Source organism: Numida meleagris, chromosome 8 (genome assembly GCF_002078875.1).
Source record: "Numida meleagris isolate 19003 breed g44 Domestic line chromosome 8, NumMel1.0, whole genome shotgun sequence".
Taxonomy (NCBI): Eukaryota; Metazoa; Chordata; class Aves; order Galliformes; family Numididae; genus Numida; species Numida meleagris.
Window position 1 is genome coordinate 17219685 of NC_034416.1, and position 25109 is coordinate 17244793.

A 25109-nucleotide genomic window follows, 5' to 3' on the forward strand; every position below is an offset into this window, starting at 1 on the left:
GTCCCTGGGTGACATGATCCTGCAAGGCAGGGACCCCAGGACGTGCAAGCAGGATGCCATCATCGGCCAGGTGCCATGTTAGAGTTTGCTGCCCCCAGGCAGATGCTGGCAGGTCACAGGGTGAGGGCCAGGTTGGCCAAAAAGGATGAGGGCAGGCTGGTGTTTTGAGGTGTGCCCTGCTAGTAGTGGGAGCGCTTTTTGTAGGCACCAAGCAGCTGGCAGGCACACTGTCCCCTTGTATCATCAAGACCCATATCCCAGCTGCTATCTTACACAATTTCTTCTGGGACAAGGGCGGCACGGTTATGGATTGAAGGAGAGGTACCAGGAGGGACCTAGCAGAGATAAGGGAATGGCCAGCCCTAGCAGGACCTTGCAAGTCCCCATGTTCCAGTAATACCGGTCCCTCTGCAGATGACACATGTGCGTGACACAGCACCAAGGTCATGGCCATCTCCTTCTGCTACTTGGTGTTGATGAACAAGCTGCTGCCCAAGCTAAGGGCAGCTGTCAGTTTGATCTAACAAAGCTCTGGGCAGGCTCATTTCCTATCAAATCAGTAAGTGCTGAGACTTCTGAGGAGGTGGGGGCAGTTTTGCCCTAGTCTCTTACAGAAAAAATGCAAATTCAGTGTAGAAACTCAGATCAAATAATTTATAGTGATGAATTTTAACAGAAAAAGTTTTATAGTAAACTTGAAGAGTTTAATTTCTGTGATGCAAGATGTTGTGTTTGATTTAAAAAAATAACAAAACTTCTTATCTCCAGGAATACTCAATCTGTTATTTAAAGGCAGCCCAGACTTGTAAAACTTCCTTGCACGGTCTGGCACTGAGCTCTTAAACTGGGTCATGAAGGCGGTGCTCAGTGCTGTGCTGCTCGGTAGTGCTGCTTGTTACCCTCTGTCCTCAGGCAGTCACCTGGTAGGAGCAGCCTGGGTATTGTTTCCAGATCTCACAGTGGAGAATAGAAGGCAATGAGGTCCCTTCTTATTGTTGTGGTTAACCCAGCAGGTGGCTCAGCACCACGCAGTCGTTCACTCACTCCCCTCCATTCCCAGTGGGATCGGGGAGAGAGCTGGAAAAAAAAACAAACACAAGTGGAGCTCGTGGGTTGAGATAAAAACTGTTTACTAAGGTAGAGAAAAAGAAGAGGAATAAAGGATAATAGTTACGATGATTATATATATATGTATATATATAAAACAAGTTATGTGCAAGCAATTGCTCACCACCTGCTGACCAGTGCCCAACCAGTCCCCTGGCTGCCCTCCCCAAACTCTCCTGTATTTCAGGCTCTCTTTATGCAGGATGTCATATGGTGTGGAATATCCCTTGGTCCAGTTTAGGCCATCTGTCCTGGCCCTGTCCCCTCCCAGCTCCTTGTGCTCCCTCATCCCCCTCACTGCACAGACAGTGCGAGAAGCAGAGAAACTGAACTGTCCCTGGTTCCGTGCAGCACTGCTGAACAACAACTAGAAACACTGGTCTGCAGAAGAAATCTGGAAGCATTGGTGCATCTCAACATTGTGTTTCTCTGAAAACCAAAACGCAGCATCTTGCCAGGCACTATGAAGAAAAACAACTCCGTCCCAGCTGAAACTAAGACACTTAAGCTTTGAAAAGAACATCCTGATGCCTCATCCTATTTGGGTGGGAGTATAGGTGAGGTGTGAAGCTGTTGGGACTCAATGCACAGCATTCTGTGCAAGTTTTCGTTAAGAATCTGAGTACCACTTTGGGAAAACTTGAAGATGCGTTGGGACTGGTGACACTGAAATGATTACATGGGCGTTTCAAATGAGTTAAGGGCATTAACTTTGCAAAATATTTGATCTAGACATTATATGTAGATTAAGAATTATAAATGGAGCTTCTTTTTGTGTTTTGTTTAAGGATGTGACTTGAAATCATTCGTTTCCACTGAATCAGCAGCCACTGCAGCCACCAGGAGCTCAGTACTCTATTGGCAGCCTAGCAGCCAAAGCAGCAATGCTGTGTAATAAATGTTTACATACCACCAAGCCTACAAACATTTGATTGCTTACATGACAGAGGTTTTCTTATCCAGTTATTTGTCTCAATTTTTCCATTACATTTTCTCATTTTGTTTTCTAGCTTTACTCACAGACAAGCCTCCAAAGCCATTGTTCCCCATGGAGAACCAGCCAACTGTTATAGATGTCCAGCTGGGTAAGTCCCCTTCTGGGAATAATAGATCCTACACTTCCACTCTGGTAGCAGATGGGGAAAATTGAAAGTGCTAAGAAAGGTTTAGCGGTACTGTTATTACATGCAAATCAATTTGCAGCTTCTCATTTGTAACTGTAGAATTCACTGCCATTGCAATTTAAGGGAATGAACTTGTGTAACATCAGGGGATGGCAGTACTAATTGGTTACACGGGGTATTAAATGTAAAGTTCTGCTGCTCTCTTTAATGTATGATTGATAGACTAACGTATGTCTGCATTGGGGCGGTATTGATCAGCTGATGTTCACCCTGAGACAAATAGTCTCATAAAAGAAATGCTGATTCCTTTGAAAGTTAATGGAAAACAGTGCATTTTCAGGTTGTCCTGAAGAAAGGACTTTTGACAAAGATGCTTGTATGCTTTTCTCACTCCTGTTGTATTTTCTTGTGTGATTGCATATCCCTGACCCTCAGCTGGCAGCCTGTATTCTCTCTCGTGTTGAAAGACTGTTAGAAAGTTCTGCGAACTTTGGGGAACTGCGTGGCATCTTGTTGCTGAGTTGCTTGGCTTTGAAGCTTCAGAGGTTCTTTTTCAGTGCCTTGAAAACAGATTTCTAATTTTAAGCAGTGTAAGTGGAGTTGCTGTTGAGGACTGCGGTGCCGTGAGTTTAAGCTACAAGAGAAGTTTTGTAGACGTGGATTATTCACTGTGTGCTGAACAAGAAGTGTTTTCCTTCCTCTCAAGCTTAATTCTCTTCCTCTGTTATACCAAAAGTTGGTTGGATTCAATGGCGGAATGGTGTTTAAAGGCAAGCAGGGTCAGAATGGAACGTGTCAGGTGGTTGGTAAGTGAGGCAAAGCCTTTGGTCTGGTTTTCTGACATCAGTTTTTTTAAACGAGGTGCCTAACATTTTCAGCAAAACACTGGAATATTTAAAAAGAAGGCTTGAATTCCTGAATGTGATGGTTGAACTGTGGCAGGATTGCGAATAATTTGTGCCCTTTCCTAAACTTGCTCTCACGTACCTGAATGGGCCTGGGAGGCGGGCAGGACTTGCAGAGGGAAGGCAGCGGTGGATCCAGGCCGCAGCCAGCTCCTGCTGAGGGCTGCACGCTCTGGTGCCCTTTTTTGGGACTCGTGTGAAGCTGAGCACAAGGTGACCCTGAGAGGAGGAAGTACGACATGGGTCTGAGGCCACAGTCAGAAGCCCACCAAAACTAACAGCAAAGCAGTCATCAAGGTTTGGATCAGCCCCAGAGGCTGAATACGGTCCCCAGGTGCGGCTTCTTTAAAGCCAGCTTTCTGATGATTTCCTCTGGGAGCACGCTGTCCCTGCACGCAGCTGTGCGATAACGGCACTCCGAGTGCACGCCTGTGCTTCCTGCACTTTCCTTCCATCTTCATTTCCCGCTCCAAGTTCTCCTGTTCCATCAGGACTCTGCTGATTTTGTACCGAGTTTCTTCTTTCTTCCTACGTGAACACATTTTGTTCTGACTGATTAAAAAGGGTTTGATTAAAATAAATAAATAAGGAAGATGGAAACAAACAAAACCCTTTCTCTCCTTGGAGATATGGCTCCGAAATAGGACTTGGTAATATCTCCAGAGGGAAATATAAATCTCGCATCTTTATGTGCTGAAATGTATTCCATTAGTTGTCCTCTAAGATTGGGGGATTTACATATGGTGCTTTTATTCTGATACGATAATGGATTTGGTTATTGCCAGTAAACCATATTATGCTGTAAAAGTTTAATGTTTATGGAAGAACCTGAAATTATCTCTGCGATACACAGTGAAATTCACCGTATATCTCTCCTGATTTTAAATGGCAGATAGATGGAGCTGGAAGGTTCTCAGGGAGCACTTCAGCTTGTGGAGCGGGCCTGGAGCCACGCTGACCTCTGCAGTGTGCTGCTGCCCCGCTCCCAGCACCGGGCTTTGTAGGAAGGGAATCGTTTGGCTGCAGTGAAGTAACAGGATGGAGTTCTCTGTAAGGTCATCTGCTGGAATGCTCTTTTGAAAACTTGCTAAGCTCCTTGGGGTTTTGAACAAGTGACGTCCTTCTGGGCTGTATCAGGTGTGAAAACAGAGTTTGTTTGAAAGGACGTGTGTTTCAGAGGAACTTTAGCCCTCGGGGTCGAGTCACCCGGTGTCCTTGCTCCACACGTTGTCTTGCAAGTATGAATGCACCTCTAAACTACAACAGAAATGGAGTTTAATCCATCTGCTTGTTCTGCAGAGATTATTTTAGATTTCTATTGGAAAACTAATCTCTAAAGAAATGGCTGTCTTTGTCTTAGGAGCAGAGGAGATTTATAGTTATTTACTACCATTATTCTAAACGATGAGCGCAACGCAGTGCAAAATCTTCCTAGAACTCGGGGCAGCAGCCTGACTATTCAGCAGCTTATTTGACCTGATTGCAGGCTTCAGAACTCACCTTTTGGCTTTCACATTTTGTAAGAAGATTCAAATGAAAGTAGTTATGCGCAATTCTTATCCACAGTGGATAAAAGAATTTCTTCAGGCTTCAAACATGGCCCAGAGCCTGCCTTGTTCTTCTTAAAGAGCATGCATGTACTTCTTGCTTATTCCTTTTTCCTTTGGAATTTGACAAAGATCAAAACCCTGTCAAGGTTATAGAGAAGCAGAAGTTAGCATTTGCTTCTTTCTTGTTTTCTGTATTTGCTTGTGTTGGAGAAACAGGGAGAGAGGAGAGATGATGAGCACGAAAGAGAATCCCAGAGGACTTGAGAAATAGTCCAAAACAATTTCACAGTCTTGGATGCTCTAGCAGGTCAGATAATCTCTTCAACTCTGGGCAAACCTAGAAAATAACAACTGTTTATTTGTTTATTGTTCATTTCTTTCTTTCTTTTCATACAAGGAGGGGGAATAAAATGATACCACCACATTGTTTGTTTTATAGCTCTTGGCACTGGGGTGGTAGCGTAGCAATAGTACTTTATTGCGTGATAATACAGCAGTCGAATCTGACATCTTGAATGAATGTTTTTGCAAATACGAGGTTAATCTAATGATACAATCTGCTTCCTGAAAAGGATATTCCCTCTCTACAGCTCCCTGAAATGAGGTTGTGGCAAGGCAAGGAATGGCCTCTTCTCCCATGTCACAGCAATAGGATGAGAGGGAATGGCCTCAAGTTGTGCCAGCAGAGGTTCAAGCTGAATATTAGGAAAAATTTCTTCTCCAAAAGAGTGATTAGGCACTGGAACGGGCTGCCCAGGAAGTGGTGGAGTCACTGTCCCTGGAGGTGTTCAAGCACCGTGGGGACGTGGTAGCTAAGGATGTGGTTCAGAAGGCAGTACTGGTGGTAGGTGGGCGGCTGGACTAGATGATCAGAGCTGTCTCTTCCAGCCTTAATAATGATTCTGTCTCCCTGAGTTACTTCCACAGATCAAAATCTAATTTGATTGTCTAATCACAGAAGTTTTCTGCCCAGGAGATAGAGTGACTTCAGCAGAAGGCTCTGGAGATAGCATTTAATAAGTTTTGTGCCATAAGTCCTTACTTTTCTGCTTTCAGAATGTGTCTGTCTCCCTTGTAAAGGTCTGAACTTGTACACTGTTTATGACAGCGTGATTCATAGCAGTTGTTCTAGGATTTATTTATGTATTTATTCAAAGCTAACTGCCTACATGGATTGTTCATACCAAATCAGGGAGGCTAGAGAAGCCCTGCTATGGCTGGGATTTTGGTCTTTTCTATATCAGAAGTCTTAGGCTGTGGTACAGTAAATACACTCTGCTAATTTCTTAATTTAAATTTTAAACTCTTTCCTGGCTAACTTTGTTCCCTCTTAGCAGTTCGTGTATGTGGAAGGAAAGATGACCAACCCTTTGCATTTTGATTGCATGGTTACTAGCTACAAGCTAAGGCTTTCTCTTGTGTTAATTCTATAATGTTACACAGTGATTGCAATGTTAAGTTGGTCTTTTCCTTACGAATATTTAGTGAGATCTAGGTGAGACTGCAGTGAATGTTCATGTCTGTATTAAGTATGGTTGTATCATTTACTTTTAAATTGGGAACTGGCTTAAGAAACATAGCAGCAGAAAACAAAGCAACAAACATCTATGTTAATTCATTTTCTGAACAAAGAAACCATCAAGGGATTTACCTCACCGACTTCATGGTACTTTCTGTGTCTAAAGATGCTGACAGAAGCAGACATGCATTTTATGAGGATTCTCATTTTTCCTAATAGCTGACCTGTTCAGAAAGATTTTGTTTCTAAAAGATTTAACAGTGCAATTCCTCGGGACTAGTTATTAAGGAGATCAATAGAGCTGGTGTGATCCTAGCATGAGGGAACATGCAGAGTTTCTGTATTTGCTGACAGGTATGGAGTAGAATAAAAATAGTATTTAAAAAAAAAAAAACAGTAGTGGAAGGTCCTTTTTGTTTGTTTGCTCTTCTCGTGAGACCTGGAGCTCTTGCCACTGTCTGAAACGCTGGGGCAGCCCAGGTATGCAGCTGCAAGGTGTTCTTGGCCCAGTGCAGCGAGGGTGGGCACAGGAGCATGCCAGGCTGCCAGGCTGCTGCCCAAGCACACGGAGCTGCTGCAGCTGGCTCTTCCTCCTGAGAGCTCATAACCATATCAGACTTGGAAGGATTTTCCTGGGAATGGAAAAGGCATTTGTCTGACCTTCAAATGGAATGTGCTTTAGCTTAGATGGGAACAACAGGGAGAAATAATATTTTTTCCTCATTCGTTTCACCTGTTCTGTGAGAAAGCCTTGAGGTGTTTGATGTAGATTGCTCCCTCTTCATGTGTTCCAAGCTTAAAAACGTCTAATTAAGATAACTGACTTCTTGCCTTTGATTTCTTGAGATACAACAATCAATAAAAAATAATAAACATGTGAAACCAGAGCCTTGATATGAGATACAGCAAACGTATAGGTGATATTTCTTCTGTTGGGAAATAAAGTAGCAATCAGCAATTCTGCTTTAACTATTTGAGTCAGCCTCTCAAGATATGACTCCTTTTCCTGTCAGAACAGCCTACAGATATTACTGCTGTAGTATAGTCTGTAAATATTACTAGCAGTAGTGATGCTGCAAGTGGTGTACTGGGCTGTGTTTCCTGTCCAGGTGGTTACATCATGTACATAAGGTGCCCTGCAAAGAGGACACTGAAAGGTGTCCATAGAGACTCAGTTGCTCTTTCCTTGTTTGGTGCCGAGTGTGGGATGGGCAAGCCCCTGTTCAGTGCCAGGGAGCTGGATGACCATTAAGGGTCCCTTCCAACTTGGATGAATCTATGAAGTTGTGCCCCAGCCCGTGTCCTCCCACCTCACTCTGTCTGGGTGGGATGACCCAGGACCCCGGACTGGGGACACGGATCTGTGTGCACTGGGTGGCCACGGAGGGGTGAGGCTGAGGGCAGAGGAGGCACGTGGGTGCTATCTCCTCCACCCCAGCCAAATATCAATCCCCTCCATCTCCGGTTGTCCCCACACTGTGTCCTCATATCACAGCCGTGTCCTCGCATCCCCTGTGCACCCCTGCTGTCTGCAGGAGCAAACCAGGACCTTTCTGCTGTCTGCAGCACTCCCCTTTTCCCCCAGCTAAGCCGGGACAACCCCTTTCTTCCCACAGGAGGGCAAACCCCATGCACTGTTCCTTTCCCTTGGGTGGTTATGGATGTGCTGTGTAAATGACCCAGACTGTGCTGCAAAAATCCCTCCCTTTCAGTGGTGCAGACCGTAATGCCAAAAGCTTTGTGTTCCTGCACAGAACTACACGAAGGAGCGATTTTCACTAGGGAATGAAGAAAAACCAGGTGTTTATTCTTGAAGAGCTGCCCACATCTGCAGCACAGGGGATGCAGCTCCGCAGCTATTCCAGCCATGCGTGCCCACGTGAAGGGATGCAGGATTTGCATCTATTACAGTCATTTTGTACTGATCTGCAGGGAATATTAGAGACAAATTGTCTGACATTTAGGTTTAGAAGTAGTTCCCTAAATACCGTAAGTGTATTACAGCTAATGCTTTGATGCTAATTTGGTACGTTGTTAATATCCCTGCTTCTCTCAGGGATAATGGGAAAATGCTGTACTTCAGAGACTTGGGGCTGGGTTCTGTTGTTCAGCTGGCATAAATCCTCTGTTGTTTTACCTCCTGTGCGGTTAATCCAGATTTCTACCTGTGAAGCAGAGAGCAGCGTGCTATTTCACGTTTCTTCCTTTTGCCTTAGATGGATTGGAGAGAGAGTGCCAAATTCTGGCTGCTGGTCCATACTTTTCACATCCACGAGGTCTATGGGATGGGCACAAATATGTCGGAAAGCAAGATTTGGCACTTTCAGAATTCTTCTTTTGCGCTTCTATGAACGATTTGTTTCTCATGTTGATTTCAGTGGTCACTACACCTGTCTTGTATGTGCTCTGAGAACAAAATGACACCACCCGTATGGAAAATACTGACAAATTGATTGTGGCTACCATCACAGTCATGGTACTTTAGGTAAATCTGTTGTGTTTCTTTTGTTGAAAGAATGTAGTAAAGAAGAAACACCCCAGTATGTACTGGTTTGCACATCTTCAGCAGCATTCGTGCAAGGTCAGCTTGAGGAATGACTTGGACCTTCTCGCACCACTAAAAGCTTCTCTGCAGGTGGGGGCAGGTTTGTCTGGGTGTTGGGATGTTCGTCTTTAGTACTTCACTGGGTCTACACTGTCGTTAACAATTACAGCCATCACTTAAACCAGCACAGGCATGCTGTTCCGCTGAGCGTCGCTAACAGAGCACCGGTTTCTGGATGTGTTGCATTTGGCTTGGGTCTGAAAAGCAGGCACCAGGTCAGCTCTGCAGAAATGAAGCTCGGTTTGGGGAACAGAAAGTAGAATAGAAGTTCTCACTGCAGAACGGAGAGTTAGAGCTGTCAGTGAGAGCAGCGATTATTTGCTCTGCCAGAGTTTTCCTGACTTTGCTCTGGAGTCTGTCCTCTTTAGAAGTGAGGATAGTCCTCATCTATTTTCCAGGGATGCTGCGACAATAAAATCAGGAGGTAACAGAGAAGTGCTTTGTTAAGAGCAAGAAGGAGTACAGATGGAGAAGGCTACAGATTATCCCAAGCTGGAAGGAACCCATGAGGATCACCAACCTGGCTCCACACTGCACCACCCAAACCCAGCCCCTATGGCTGAGAGCGGTGTCCAAACGCTCCCTGAGCTCCGGCAGCTCGGGGCTGTGCCTGCTGCCGTGGGGAACTGGCCTGGCTTTGACCAGGGCTTTTTCCCTGGGGTTGTTCCCTTTCTGTTTCTGAGCACGATTGCTAACACTGAGACATTCGACTGTGCAGTCCGCAGACATATGCTGCTGTGCATTGAGTGTCAGGCGGTATTAATGTTCCAGAGGAGAGAACCACAGGGCAAAGTTTGCACCATTTTCCATGCTTGTTAGAAACACTGTCACTGGAAGGGATTCATGTTCTGCCATTTTACATTCCCTCTACAGTGTTTGTCATATGAACGAGTTATTAGGCTGTGAATGCCTCATACATTCTGTAAATTACAGGGTAGAAACATTCAGCAGTACTATTTTGACCTTTTCAGCATTCTGCGATGTTCTGGGCATGCCATTCCGCATCTCTTGTTTATGGCCTCACTAAAATGTGGGGATGGAGCAGGATGGGCAAACAGTGGCAATACAGAGGGCTGCGAAAGGTCAGGGTCATGCATCACAATGCCGCTGTTCAGCGCGCAGTGGAGATTAAAATCTCGACTAACCGTTCTCATAACTTCTCTTTCTTCACTGAAGAATAACAGAAAATTGTACTTCGTAATCTGTTCCAAAGGCAACGGCACAGAAAACGAAAAGTGATGGCGTAATCTTTCTTTCTTCAAATTTCAGAATTGTGACATCATGATCTTGGAGGTCATGGAAATCAAAGCTGTCATAGTCCTGCAAAAGAAACGAGGAGAAATTCCGCTCACCAAATCTTTGCTTCATTTAGTCCATTATATAGATTCTGCTTTTAACTTCATCCCTTTGTTTCTGTCCTACAGAAACAAATAGCTTGTTTTAGGAAATGAAGCCTGACTGTTAAAGCCAGGTCAATTTGCCCTTCAAACATGAGACGTTTCCGTCCAACAAAGTCCAAATGAGAAAGAGTCAACACCAAGTTTCTCTAGAAATGAGAAGATACTTTTACAACCCACTGAGGACACGGTAAATGAATTCTCAGTACTCATAATCAGATTGAAAGTAAAACTATAGAAAGCAGTGATCTGTGGAAAGGTGGTTGAGGCACGGTGCTTTCTGTGGCACGTTTGTAGTTTGGCAACCCAGTTTCACAGTGAAATAGTGTACCTTTCTACTACGGAGCATGCTTTTGTTAAATGCTTCTACTGTGGGCGGCTTATTAATTTTAACATGCTTGGCTCTGGTCCCATGAACAAATTAATATGATTAGTCAGGAAAACACCCTGTGAGATTTCTTTGGAGCTTAGTCAGGTGTGTATTCCTCCAGCCCAGAGGAGCATGGGAATAATCATGTAAGTCATTGAGCAATGCTTTATATTGCTGAAATACAACCTTTACTGACAGACTTGTACGTGGCATTAATTAAAAGAGATAAGTAAATCTAATTTTACATCTAGCAGAGTCTTAAATCTAAATGATCTGCACATGGCACTGCCAGAAACTCAGTTCCTAAGTGTGCAAGCGGTGCTAGATGCTTCTCGGTGTTACACGGATCTTCCCTCCTCAGTCATCCAGGCGCATTCCATAAATACATCTGGACTTGATGGACTCTTTTGAATAGGTTTTATTTGCTAAGTCCTGAATATGTAGAATTGAAAAGTAAACCTGCTTTGATTGGGCAGGCTCTGCAAATGAAGCTTTCTGTTTCCTGATTGTATTACCATTAACTCTTTTTAATAATTTCCTGATCGGCACTGACGAATTCAAAATCAAATTTACAGATCATATTCTGCAGCCTATCATTCAAATCATTGATGCTAATGAACACTCCATGCAGAATGCTGCTGTGCTGGAGCGTTTGAGCACTTGCCCCGGTAAAGTGAATGGATAAAGAGCTAGGGGAAGCAGAGGGCTTCATTGGTAAGTGCAGTGGCTATTTATGGCTCAGTTTGATATGAGTTCGTCTGGCTTTCCTGTCAGGTTCCAGAGGCTGCCCTGTATGCAATAAGAAATCTGCTTTACCAAGCATTGGTGATGAAGCACTTCTCTCTAGGAGTGCAGTTTAGCTTTTCTAAATACCGTCTGAGCCAACAAGCAGTGTGTAGATACCGGCTTGTTATTCACACTTGGATATCAGGGAAAACTTCTTTACAGAAAGGGTTGTTAAGCACTGGAACAGGCTCCCCAGGGAGGTAGTTGAGTCACCCTCCCTGAATGTGTTTAAAAACCGTTTGGATGTGGTGCTCGGGGACATGATTTTTACAAAACACCTCTGATCAGAAAGGACTCTCAAGCAAACTTGTGATCTTGAACATGGGCAAGTTCAGCATGCATTTGGGGCTTACAGGCCATAGTTTTGTCTGGAAAATAAGTAGGAAATCCACAGACAAATTACAATGTGCTGTGTGTAACAACAGACATGATCGTCTTAGGTTATCTTAGAGTAGCTTTTTTGGAAGAGAGACCAATAGGTCCTCCCTGGGTATTTGCAAGCATCTTCTTTTCTGTGCTAATTTTCTGGCAGGTCCTTCATTCTCACTCATCTACCCAACATGCTGTGCCAGCTGTGCACTGAGGTGCTTTCAGTATGCAGTGTACCACACTGTGCACCCAGAGACATTCTGGTTTTCTCTTCTGTTCAGTGTAAGGTTTGTCTATAACTAACTTGTACATGCAGGTATTTATCATACTCATTTCCTCTAATGCCTGCTCCATCTGTCCAGCAGTGAAATCCCCCTTAGAGTTTACTCATCTAGTTTCTAAGACCACATTCATGAAACTTACCAAAATTTCACGACTGAGAAAAGTTTGGGGAATTTCTGTGACAACTAGTATTTGCAAGTGGAGATACTGTGATCCTGCTTAAACATCTCAAAAGTGCATCAATTTAAACAGGATTTTTTTGGGGGGGGAGGGAAGGAGGATGCGAAGCAGAGATGGAAGCTTCCAACGTGAAGATTTTTAGAGTAGTTGATTTGGGATAGAATCATAGAATGGCTTGGGTTGGAAGGAACCCCAAGGATCATCAAGCTCATCGCCATCAGTTTTCAAAGCTGGTTTTGACTCTCTTAAATCTAATTTAGTTCCTGCATCAACTCAGTTGAAGCAGAAGTGTAAGTGGGAAGGAAACCAGCGTTCTCTGACATGATCTCTCAGCAGAATGCCACATCTGCAGTGTCAGACACGTGAGTCCCCACAAACACCTGTTTTAATGAACAGCCAATTTGCTCATGTTTGCTTATGCCCACAAATAGCATCTGTTGCTGGCCAGTTGATACCTGAATATAGTATCTTTCTTCATCAGTGAAAGCCTCTGTTGAATAACTGGTCTGACTCATTTTTATCCGGAGATGGGAGTTGTCCTCTCTACCTTTAATATCCTCCTTGAGGGAACTGGTAGAAAGTCTGCACCCTCCCAGGCAGATAGAGCACTTGGAGCTTTGGATGCATACATACAAATAAATACGTATTTTAAGCTGGGTGTTACTAAAATACAGCATAGACTCAGTGAGAAATAATGATGGATCAGTGTAGCACCAAGGGCATTCCCACAGAGAATGTGGCTTTAATGTTGCCTCAAGATCAGCAAACCAGAAAGGTGCCCAAACCTTTTGAATGGGTGGGATGCTGACGATGTGCTTTAGAGGAGCTTTCTTCTTAACTGCAACGTCCTCCTGACAGCGGGCAGTCCCAAACTGCTTGCCAGCTGGAAGGAGCCCAGGCAGCTGATCCATCCTGCTGGTGCTAGTCAAGGAGTAAACGAAACTGTTTAATCTCTAAGTCAAATTCTGCCTTTTCCTTTGTAGAAAACAGTTTGTTGTGGTTTTTAGTGTTGATGGAACTAATCTTTTTGTTTTCTTCCCATGCTCCGCTACTGGGGTGAATTCAGTTATTTGTGTTATTGCTTTTCTTACTAAACATTCCTAATGGTGTTACTAGAGACCATCGTACTTAGACATAAGTGAACAGCTTCTTTTGACATCTGCCCACACCAGTAATAAGTAATGTATTGCCTGCCATGCAGTTTTCACAAATAATGATGAATTGATGGTACAAACAAGCAGGAAGGATTGAGGGGCTCACAAGTCAGTGCAATCACAGTGAGATTTACGCAGTTTTAACCTTTCAGGAGCAGTAAAACAGCTGACCATCTTCTGAATCCAGTGACTCGAAATGGCACAGTATAGCCAGCAAGGAACACATCTCTAACCTAGAGAAAGTGAAACTGTCACCTAAGCCTTGCAGCAGATTTTTGTACACCGAGCTGTGCTGCTTTTTAACAAGACACAATACCCAAATCTTTCATCCTCCATGATAATTCTGCCCGACAAATGCCATGGGTTATAAGTCAGGTCAGTGGAAGCCAATCCAAGCTGCCTGTGGTTTGATTTATGTTCTACAGAAGTTGATCTCCATTAAGAGCTGAGAAAACAATATGTGGCCCATGACTGAAAAACAGGATTATACACAGTTTATTTCTTCTTACATTCCATTTGTAAAAAGAAGTATTCATGCAGTCCAAACTCTGTCTGCTCAGTGAGAGAGCCTCATCTGAGCAATCGGCAGTGGTAGATGTTTGTTTTGAGTCCATAACGCACCCTGACAAGGGAGGTCACTGGATTGAGGTAGGCAAAAATAAAATTAAAATTGAATAAAAACAAATGAAACCCTGGGTCAAAATTGCAGTGTTCTGGTTTTATTTTTGAGACGTCTGAGTGCACTGAGATTTTCTGAGTGTCTCTCACCAAAGCTGCATGTTAAGTACCTGGAAAGCAAGTGACAAAGCACGGAAGGGAGCTGGCTACTCTGTGAGTACTGAGCAGAGATTTTTCGTTTCATCCATCACTCACAGCCTGCTGCAGTGCTTCCAGAACTTACTAAATATATCTAACGTAGAGTGGAACAAGACCAAGAACTCTGTTGGTAACCTGTGCAACTCTACCTCTGAACTGAACGCTGAGTTGGTTTGTAATTGCTGCTTTCAGTGGTGTGGTTAATCCTACAGAACATTCTGTGGCTCTGTGCACTGCCTTTTAGGATACATAAAGTTATTGGGTCTCAGAAGTCATAAACTGGAGCTCTGTAAATTGCAAGAGTGACTCGAGTGGTGGGACAGCCAGACTGCACGCAGTGCCAGGTGTAGCTTCTGGTTTCTTAAAGCTTGGCTTCAGGACTTGGGTTTGAGCTTAGCACCTTTCAGAGGATGATGCTTGTGGTTTCCAACAATATAGTTACAAGCATCCATAAGAGGCAGGGAAAGCAAACAGAAGAAAATGCTTAGTGGCCTAAAAGAGAAGGATGTGCTTGTGCTCAGACTGAGCTGACTGGTGTGTGTAGCTGGTTGAGTTTGTTGGTTTGGACGTTCGCATTTGTTGCTGGAGCCCAATGGACACTCCTGACACTATGAAGCTTTTAACTGCAATGAACAAAAGGCCTGCAACCAATTACCCTACGATCGCTGTGATAATTGAACTGTTGATCTCAGACTGCTTCTGGCCTGATTTTTGGAGCTCCTGCTTTACAAAGCATTTCTCTTTCATGATGCAAGAGGGCAGGGGAAGGGCAGCTCCTAGGGGCAGGTGGAGCTCACCCAAGCAAGCTTCTCTTTGTTTCAGTCTTCTTTGAACGTGGCTTTTTTCTTTCTTTGCTCGCCACTTTCTGAGAAGGCACTGAGCTGTAGTTGCATTCATCAGGTGCACCAGGGTCTCCTTTTCTCTTTCATAAAGTAGATTGAGTTGGTGCTACAGAGAACGAGGAAATAATTGTATCATCCCATGACTCCCAAAGGGTTGCTTTGGGGCTGTGCTCAGGTGCAGTCTTGCAGCCGTAGCAGGTACTTAGAACTGAATTAACTGTCTCAGTCTCTGTAGTCAGCTCTGTCAGCAGGTGCCCAGTGTCTGGATCATCTAAATTACTGTCAGAAGAGGTGAAAATCATTTTGTTCCGTGGCTAAGTTTAGGAGAGAATGCACAGACTGAGATTTCTTAGGGGAGAGTGAAGACTATGAAGACTACCATTCTTCTGCTTTAGCACAAATTTTTGTCCTTTCTTCATGGGGAAGAGGAGGCTGTGGGGCCTGTGGGCCATCATCACAGGCCAGACTCCACCTGTTAGGAGGCAGCTTTGTGGCACCTACGTCTTTTTTGTTGGCGCCATCCTTCTTTGTTTTCCTGCCTGACTAGATCCACATGTTACATCAAGCCAGGCTTTGAAATTCATTTCTCCTTGCAGACCATGTGTTCACTTGTGAGGATGGTATCTTAAAGCACAAAGCCGCAGGTGCCCTTGCAGCACGGGCAGCAGGGAGGTTACTCCAAGGTGAGTTGTATGGCAGCTTCATTTCTCTGCTTGCAGTTCCCTGGCCTCGTGAGATTGAAGTCAAATTTAAAGAATCATTTTCCAAAAAAGAAGGCAAACAATGATCTCTCAAATCTATACCCTGTAATTCACCATTCAGACGTCGGACAATGGCAGCATTATGTCACTGTCTTAACAGTGAATGTTGCTTCTAAATTTGTACGTTCTAAGGATGGAAAGTGAAGCAGCTTCTTCTGATGAAAGAAAGGCCGGTTGTCTTTGATACCATAGATAAATGCTTGGATAGTTACTTTTTAATTGCTTTATTGCCAGAAGTTTTCAATGAAGCCATAAAAGAGGGAAAAAAGATCAGCCTAATTGCCTCAAGATGGATATGCAATGCATAAATCTCTTGTTTAATGGATCTAGTAATACACCACCTGTTTCAGTTGCTTTTTCCCATTCAGAATGTGAACGAATGCTTCTCTCAGATGATCACAAAGAGAAAACTCAATTGTACCATCAAACTCTTGGTGATTTTTCTTTCCTTTTTTTTTTTTCTTGAGGTTTGTTCATTCTTGTTCTGCGTTTCAGCTGATCTTAGTACATTTTACCTTGGGAAACAAAAGCGTTAGGTATGATGCATAAAGCCTCATGCATTTTTTTGTTGTCCAGTTGTATTTTAAGTGAGAGCATCAAGGAAGAAACAAACAAACAAGTACGGACCTGATCCCAGGGAGCAGTGGGGTCTCTGTGTATTCCCTAGTCTGGGTCTGAATTTTTTTTTTTTCTCTTGGCTCCATGTCTTCTGGTATTACCTGGCCTAGGCAGGCTTCTGTGGGGAGAGGCTGTTTGAACCCACAGCCTGTCCTGTGATTCCAGATCTTGTTTGTGAGTTTCACCTCTTCCTTTGTATGGGCAGAGGGACTTCATATCCCTTGTGCCATTTCTAGAGATTTTTAGTGAATTTTAGTGAATAGAATCCTTTGGATTCCAGAGGGCTTCTTCATGCAGTGGGGCTGAGCTCTGTAGAAATTTGAGATTCTGGGGCTTCTTGTGTCTGGAGGCTTTGTAAGCTCCAGTGCAAGATGAGTGAATTAAGGAGTCTAGCAGGCATTCAAATAGCAACCGAAAAGGAGGGTGGAAAGGGAACATACAGGCACTTATTTAGCAAAAATCAAGATGTGAAGAAAAAAATCAATCAGATCACCAAAGGACGTAAGCATAAAAAAAAGAAGAAGTCTTTTTACACCTCTGCAAGAAACCTGGGTAATAAGCAACAAGAGAGGGAATGCTAATGAATGGATATGAATTCAAGCTAGTCGATAGAACAGAAATCTGGTGGGAGTGATTTGCACGATGGGAATGTTAAAATCCTTGTTTATAACCTATTTAAGAGCTGATGAAGGGAAGAGGAGCAGACTGTCAGAAGTTGGTTTTCTGCTTCTGAGAACCTGGAAGGAGTTTCTGACAGGTGCATGTGTTTGGTCAGTAGTGTAGCTGTGAATAGGCAGGACGGAGGAGGGGCACGTGTCACTGCAGACCAGACTTTGACTTTACAGCAGGAAGGAGAACACGTTGCAAAGCCTTCCTCTATTAGTTGTGGGCTGGGGGATCTGTTCCAGTGTGTTGAATTTCATTCCCATCACAGTGAGTTGGAAATCACACTTTGTCAGCAGTAAAACACCTCCCAGAGTACAACATCCTTAGCAGGGGATTTATGTGTTAGCCTCATCCTGACAGGCGAAGAGGAATAGACCGGAGCAGTAAATGCTAGCTGAGTTTAAGCAGACACGGAAGACGTACGATTTGGCAGTCTTGTTTCCGTGTGATGTGTATAGGGCCCAGACTGGTGCAACAGCCTTCTGAACATAGCCACAGCCCTTTCACACTTTGCTCCCCTTGCCCAGAGAGCTCAATTTATGGCAAGTCTCCATTGTCTGATCTTATTGTGCTGCAACTTCTGAATGGTGTCAATGTTCGCCAGCTCTGTTTTGGTAGCTGTTGCTCCTGTCTCCTTTTGGCCTGGCCACAGGAAGATTTCAGCTCCACAGCAGCATCCAATGCTATTTTGTATTTACCCCGCTTTATTCTGTCAACTCTGTAAAGAGAAACTAGAGTGGCTGCTCTTGTCTCTGCTCTTCCAAATCTGTAGTCATCCCAAAACATTAATGGCAATGGGATGTTTCACTACATTGAGATACTCTTTCTGGTATCAGTTTTGTTGAAAGGTTCTGTTTGTCTTGACTGTGGCAGAACAAAAATGACTTAAAAGAGCCTTAAAGACGACACGTTCAGTGTTGACAAAAGTGTTGTGGCAGATGAGTTTGAAGAAGAGAAAAACTGTGTGTAAGAGATGGGAAAAGTTAGAGAATACTTTATGAAAAGCGTCAGAGGCCAATAGTGGAATAGTAGGGATGTACCCATGGAAAGCTCTTGTATCTATTAAGCTGAAGTGTGTAACAAGATCTGATTTCTGTGTGTTGATGCTTGATGAGTGTATGCTAGACTTACAGCCCAAACTTTCACCAAGGAAAGTAAAGCGGAAGTGCAGCAATCCATCCCCCTGTGGCTCTCCATCAGCACTGAGTCTTACCCAAGGACTGGGCTTTCCCAGATCCAAGATACGCTGCATTCTGAGCTCACCCCTTGGCTGATGTAAGGGGAGCACAAAGTGGGGCTCAGTGGGCACTTCCGCCTTTGCTGTCTGCAAGGAAGCTGGATGTCCAGCGTTAAGCTCTTGAGCCTGAGGTTATATCACTGACTTCACTTTTGAAATGTCTGAGAATCCATCCATGGCCTTTCCAAAGTCAACAGCATCTGCAAGAGTTCAGACCCTTTGACTGCTGGGATTCAATACAGGAAGTGAAATTTCTGCTCTAAAATTGTTCTTTGTGCTGGAATGCCCCATTATTTACACATAAGCTCTACAGAAGAACAGTGCATGAGAGAAAATAACCTAATTCGGCCTAAAATGTCTTGTTTGTATCTGCTGACCGAACCAAAGTCTGCTAGAGATGTAGGCCATGGAGGCTGCGTAATTGTCCCAACCTGGAGCAAAATGGGGCTTGTGCACCACAGGACTCACGCTCTGAAACGCCTCCTACACCTTCCAGCTTTGTTTGATGCAAACTGTCTTGTGGTGAATGGAAATCTGAGAGACGCACCTGTGTGGAAAGGTTTGAACTAATAAGTATTTTTTTAATTTTTAATTGAACAGTTATGCCAGTGCGCTCCTGGCCATGTAGTTACGCTAATACAATCGTATTTTCTATTCCAAGGCAGTTTCTTGTTCTTAGCATTGATTGTCTGTGCTTGTATGTGAAGGTTCTGAGGTAACATATAGTTTTAATAACCCCCTTCGATGGTCCAAGTTTACCCAAAACAAATACCAGATTATGCTTGCTTTTTATGTGCCAACTCTATTTCAGTTTTTATTTCTCTATAAATAAAGAGCTCAGCTCTAGTTACATATGCCTAAACGCCTGCAAAGAGAGATCTCATTCCTGAAGTTGTTTTTGTAAGGCAGTTAGGTCTGATTTTCTGCTAGCAAATTCTATTTTGAATCATTTTAACATAGGAGAGGAAAATAGACTGTGAAAGTTCGCTGCTTCTAGTGGCCAGAATAACCAGCTTTTTTCCTTCGTTCTGTTTTTTTTATGAAGAAAGGAGTCTAAAAATTTGTTGGAGCTATTCCCAAGGAAATAGAGGTGTGTGGAATGAGGCAAATCTCAGGTCTGGTCTGTAGTACCTGAAAGATCAGTTTGTAAATAGCTGTACCAGGAATGGATGCGTTCATGTTATCTGATGTTTTTACTGTTGTTTGCACCTTTGTTGCTGAGATTCGCTGATAAAACAGATGCTCAGAGATTTTTTACCTGCTTTTTCCTCATGTAATTTCTTGACTTCTAATTGTCTGATTTGAGGCTGTGGCTTTCTTAAATGTATAGCAACATTGCATTTTCTGGGTCTCTGAAAGTGATATGCTTTTTACCCATTTCTCGGAAATAAAGGGCCAAACATTTCCAAGGTATGGCAAACTCCCTGGGAAACTGTTGAATCTGGACCTGGTACTTTGGCCAGAGTTGTTAATGACTTGATTTTAGTGGCTTCTGCCAACTCCCACCATTCCCTTCCATTGGATAGAACGATGCAAACTTTAGCAGAGCTATTGCCTGATTCAAACAACTTATCCCTTTGCCTGTAATGTGTCGTCAGTAGCTATTCAGACAGAAGATTGATTACGACCAGGTTGTTGTTTATAGGATTATAAATTAGAACAATTACACTGTTATATAGACACAGAACATCCTCCATCCGTTGCTGTCATGTCTGTGCATTATATGATCTAATGGAAATCTCCCTGCCCAAGAAAGGAGGAACGAGTGATGAGGAATTAAAGCTTTGTAATTATGTACAATCTAATGTTTAATAATCTTGAAATGGATTTCATTTAAACGTAAGCTGTAGCTGCAACCATAAAGACAAAGGCCAGTGAGCCATGCCTTTGTTCTTCAGGGATCTCCATAACTATGGTTCTGTTTCCTTCTTTTAGCACCTCACTTTGTGTGACTGTGATACTTGGCAGCATTTCCATGGGCAAGAAATAAGCTCTGGTTTGCATGAAGAATTACCAATGCTACGTGTTAAAATTTTAAATGTCCCAAAAATCATGTTGATGTTTTAAAAATGGCAGCAGTGATGAGTGGGGTGGGGGAATCTATCCTTTTCCGTGGACTCTAAGAAAGTTTGTGTGCAAGGTCTCTGTGGTATACTTTCGTTATTCTGAGATGAATGGCCTGTGAAAGGCAGTGAAATGAGGGTGAGGTAACAGCAGGAGAGAAAGAAAGTGAGAGATTGTAGGAGATAAAACATGAACCAGGGCAGGAGCTGGAGGGAAGGAAGGAAAAAGCCATTTGGGGGAAGAATGGCAGAATGGTAGGAAGAGAGAAACAGTCATCATCCTTCAGTGAGAAGAAAGACAAAATGAGAAGATGTTGGCGGGGGAGAGAGGGTACTTATGTTTGGTTTTGTTTGTTTAAGAATTTAAAAATGTCTTTCTGTACCATCCAGCCTCCAGAAAGCTGTCCTGACAAAAAAGAGAGAGCTAAATGGGATACTTCACTTTGCCTGGCTGTTTACTCAGACATCTGTGTTAAATACAGTTTGATTAATGTCCGAGAGCCGCGTTCAAACCCTGGCACCCATGCTGGCCACTCCCTGAAACCTGCCAGAATTACTTTGAAAATCTCAGCACATCCTGATGCTTTTTCTGTTCCATGTCTATGGGCAGTATGTGTTTGTCTTCAGGGCTGCCCAGAGCTGTGCCACGAACAGGGCAGCGAGAGTTTGTGCGCTGGGTTCTGCAGCTCTCTTCGTAATGAGCAGAGATTATCTCTCTGGTTCTTTGCCGTGAATCATACAGTATTATAGTTATTGTTGATTATTGCCTGTGAAGTTGAGCATATGGTCCTAAAAGGGTTCTAAATGATTTTGTTTTCTATTTTATTGTTATCCATCGGATACATACAATCAGGCAACATAAGGCACTTAATTCTCTTCACCAATCCCTCGTGCGCCATATTAAAACAATTCAAAGCAGTGCATATTTCAGCTGTCCTTTAGAGATGAATTATTGCTGCTTCTGCTTCATGGAGAAGCTTGGAAACAGATTTATGCATAAATATTATATTTTGCTTGCAAGTAAGGGTTTAAAACTACAGTTACATGAGATATAAATCCAAATTATTCTCCACTTGTTTTAATCTGAGATGAATCTTTAATTAGGATATCAACAGTAGATCTGAAGTGAGGGAGGAGGGTACTTTGCAATTGTTATCTGCTTCGAAAGCATCTCTTACACTGGAGAAAACATCTAGATTCAGAGTGAGAAGCATGGTACTAAGTGGGGCTGCCCATAACCCTGAAAACATCTCTAGTAAGGAAGGGTCTGTGCAGCTCTCTCAGCTGCTCTCCTCATCTTTTCATTTCAGCTGAGAATTTGGTGTTAAAGGTGAAATACTTGGCTCCAGAGGAGCTGAGGATAGCGCTGCTACAAATGGAAGAAACAATTTCCTTCACTGTCCACATTTTCCTAAGGATAGCTGAACTCTGCCTTTGGGCAGACAGTAAGTCACGATGCTCGGCCTGATCACTCCTCACATACATATATTCCTGTATGTATCTGTCCTCCTGGGAAGTTCTGCACCCACATGATGTATTTCTGCAACGAGAAAGCCAACCTGTCCTTTTTTCTTGCCTTATCTTCTCTAGTCAAATGCAGTTGGTGGTTAAGGAAACGGAACGGATAAATCACAAAAAATAACATCTTCTGTCCCTCTGCCCTCATAGGGAAAGTCACTGCAAAGCCATTTCATTCTGAGGTACAGTATTGTATTACCTGCATCTCCTCCTCACTGTAATCTCTTTTTCTGTGTCACTTATTAAAAAATTCTGACTTTCAAACAGCTACATAAATTCCTTTAAACATCTCCTGACTCAATAAAAAAGGGAGGGAGAGATTAAATGGAACGCTCAAGCTTCGTTCCATCATCTCGCTCACAAAAGTGTTCAGATAAACTGTGAAATAAATCTTTCTGTCCTGTCAGGTCATTTCAATAGCTCTGATATTATTTACAGTCTCATCTGTATAATCCTTACTCAGAAGTAATCAGAAAGTTCCCCTTCGTGCAGCTCCCCAGCCAGCTTGCATGATCTTTAGAAGTGGAAAGAGCCAGTCTTTTACTTAGCTATGGGTCAGATAGCAGGCAGGGATCGTGCAGTAGGAATACGTGGTAATTCTCAAATGATAATAATGTTCAAGGAGATGAAAAATGCTGGAGATGATTTGCCCCGTTTCCATTGTGCAGTAAGAAAGCTGACAATGGGCTGCTGCCCCAGGAGCTTTTATGGAAAGGGGTTCTTACGTTTCCTTACAAAGGCGATGATGTGGGGAAGGGGGGGCTGCTTCCCATTCTAATTTGAGTTGTGGGACTTGAGAAGGGCTGGGGAACAGGGTGCTCCTTTGGTGGGCTCTTGCTTTCTGGGTCATTCTATGATGGAGAGAGACGAGCAGAGCAGCTGATAGTCCAGAGGAATGCATTCAAGAAGGAGCAGAGGAAAAGACCAAGAGTGCTCTGCTCGTTTTGGACCTTCAGTGGCAGTGACTCCGAGCCCAGATTTTTCACCAGAAGGGCAGAGTTTCATTTAAAACCAAAGGGTGGTATCCATCCATCCATCCATCCATCCATCCATCCATCCATCCATCCATCCATCCATCCACCACCCACCCCAGGGAACACTCCAAAATCAGCTCCCACACCCTGCTGCCTGCTTTCCCATCGCCTGTAGGCAAGGCAGCAGGGTTGGGGAGCACTTTCCCCATACAGCCGTGCTGCTGACCCATGCTTACCTGCCTGCCAGACCATGCCACTCATCCCACACCCTTCAAATTGCATTTATTCAGGCCTCCCCAGGGAAGGGCAGTCTGGGAGGGGCTGCGGCAGGTACCCCTAATCAAGCTAATAGTTGGAAAATAAATATGCGCTCTTTTTCTGGGCTGGTGTATAGTAGTGCTTGTCACAGATACTCTTCTCCATGCCTAAGAATGGTTATTATAGGCTGCTTGCTGCCTAGAAGACTTCTTTTGTTCTTAAATATAGAAGCCTTTGCTGCAAATACTTTTAAAAGCAAATCTCATCACATCTGTTTCATGCGGTTTAGAATTCTGTTAGGCAGCTTTTCTGCAGGTGTTTGCTGATATTTTGCTTTTGTTTCCGTTGTCCCACTTTGATTCTGTCTGAAAATTTTCCAATTTGATGTCATCCCATACATTGTAAGGCTGTCATAGCTGTGAGTGGCTGAGATGCCATGGTGCCTAACCCTGTTATGCTCCATAAAGGCAGAAGTTAGAATCCCTCGGTATAATCTTAGCCACTAACTCTTTTCTAAACCCTTTACAAATGGACACAATATCAGTTGTCATGTGTATTACACTCTGACAGATGAAAGAGAGATATCCCATACCATCATAATTTAGGATAAACTCCATTTCTAACCTAAGTTACTTTTCTGGACAATAACGGGGAGGAAGTGTTGAACACATGTGGAATTTTGCTCCTGTTTAGTGGTTTTGGTAATAAATTTATTAGGGCGAGTGTTGGGCTTTAGTTATTTGGCAGTACCCTAATTTGCATCTTTTTTTTTTAAGGTTCCTTACTTTGCCATGTAATAAGGTAGATTCGGGCTCTGTTACTCCAGCAGAATCTCCTGGTGTTAGGTTTACAAAGGCCACGTACACACCAGAAAATGCAGGTAGGTTCAGAGAGCAGATGATTGCAGCATGCATGGCTGTGCAAAAGGGCCTGCTAACTCCTCTCCTTTTGCTGCTAGGTGCCTTGCATGCTCTGCTGTCATGCATTTCTCACAGGCATCTCTCTACTTTGCAAGTTAGGCCACTTGGTGAAGGCAAGGCATTCCCTCTGGCATCAGTGGGGCTAGCCACAACCCTCAGGTTAGCGCATCGTGAGTCAGAATTTCATCCTGCAGATAAAAGGCTCATCTTTCATTTCAAATCAGGCTGGCAACTTCGACTTCTCCCACCAACCACCCCTCATTTATTTTCTTCTACCATTTCCTTCACAGTGGTTGTTAATTACAGAGTTCCTGTTCTCCTCCCTGGCATCTATTTTCCAGTGTTTTGCATGAAAGCGGTAGATAATACGGTGTGTGTGTCTCCTTGGAGATTTGGCACTTTAGAGAGTGGAGCTGTAAAGGGATTTGGTGGTAATCTATATTGTTTTGAATAGTTTATGACGTTGGTAAAAATAGTTGTTACACTTCCATAGCAAATTGCTGCAGGTTCCATGCAAGTGCTGAATTTCTGATAGCCCTTTGCAAACTCTGACGAGTTGTTTTGGGGGTGGGAGCAACTGTTTCGTGGCTCTGATTTTCTTCTTTGTGCTAAATATGCTGTAAGGTCAGAGTGGCATCAGTGGTGTCAGACTGAAGAAAGGAGCTCCCGTTTGTCAGCTGTAGGACACTTGCAGCTCAGGGTTGGTGCCTTCCTTCACTTGGATGCGGTTTTGATGCCCATAGGACCATAAGGAAACCTCTGGACCTATATTGATAGCGTGTTATCAGAACTGGGCCGTAACACTCCTGCTGCACCCGTGCTGCCAAGGGTGGGCTGGCAGAGCTGAGTCCCGCCAGGCCATGGGCCCTGCCCCTGCCCTGCTCCAGCAATGCCACAGACACTGCAGTTCCATGGGGAAAGTGAGGATATCTTTCTCAAAGTGTCTTTGAACCATCTGCAACGTTTGACAAAGAGCACTTGGAAAAGATGCAGAAAGATGATAGGAATTTAGAAGGGCGGCCAACTCATGGGATAATTATGGCTGTGTCTCAGCTGCCATACTTTATTAGCCCAAAGGAGCGAAGAAG

At 43.7% G+C, this 25109-nt stretch overlaps 1 protein-coding gene across 14 annotated transcripts in view; it reads left to right on the forward strand.

Moving 5' to 3' along the window:
• Positions 1-25109, forward strand: part of IL1RAPL2 (interleukin 1 receptor accessory protein like 2) — a 408604-nt gene that overhangs the window by 312333 nt on the left and 71162 nt on the right. For 13 of the 14 annotated variants that reach the window (XM_021406506.1, XM_021406508.1, XM_021406511.1 and 10 more), the window contains 2 exons: positions 2118-2192; positions 15603-15689. In XM_021406506.1, coding sequence (XP_021262181.1) covers positions 2118-2192; positions 15603-15689 — 162 coding nt within the window. The remainder of the gene's footprint in view (positions 1-2117; positions 2193-15602; positions 15690-25109) is intronic. The other variant, XM_021406518.1, reaches the window with a different exon arrangement.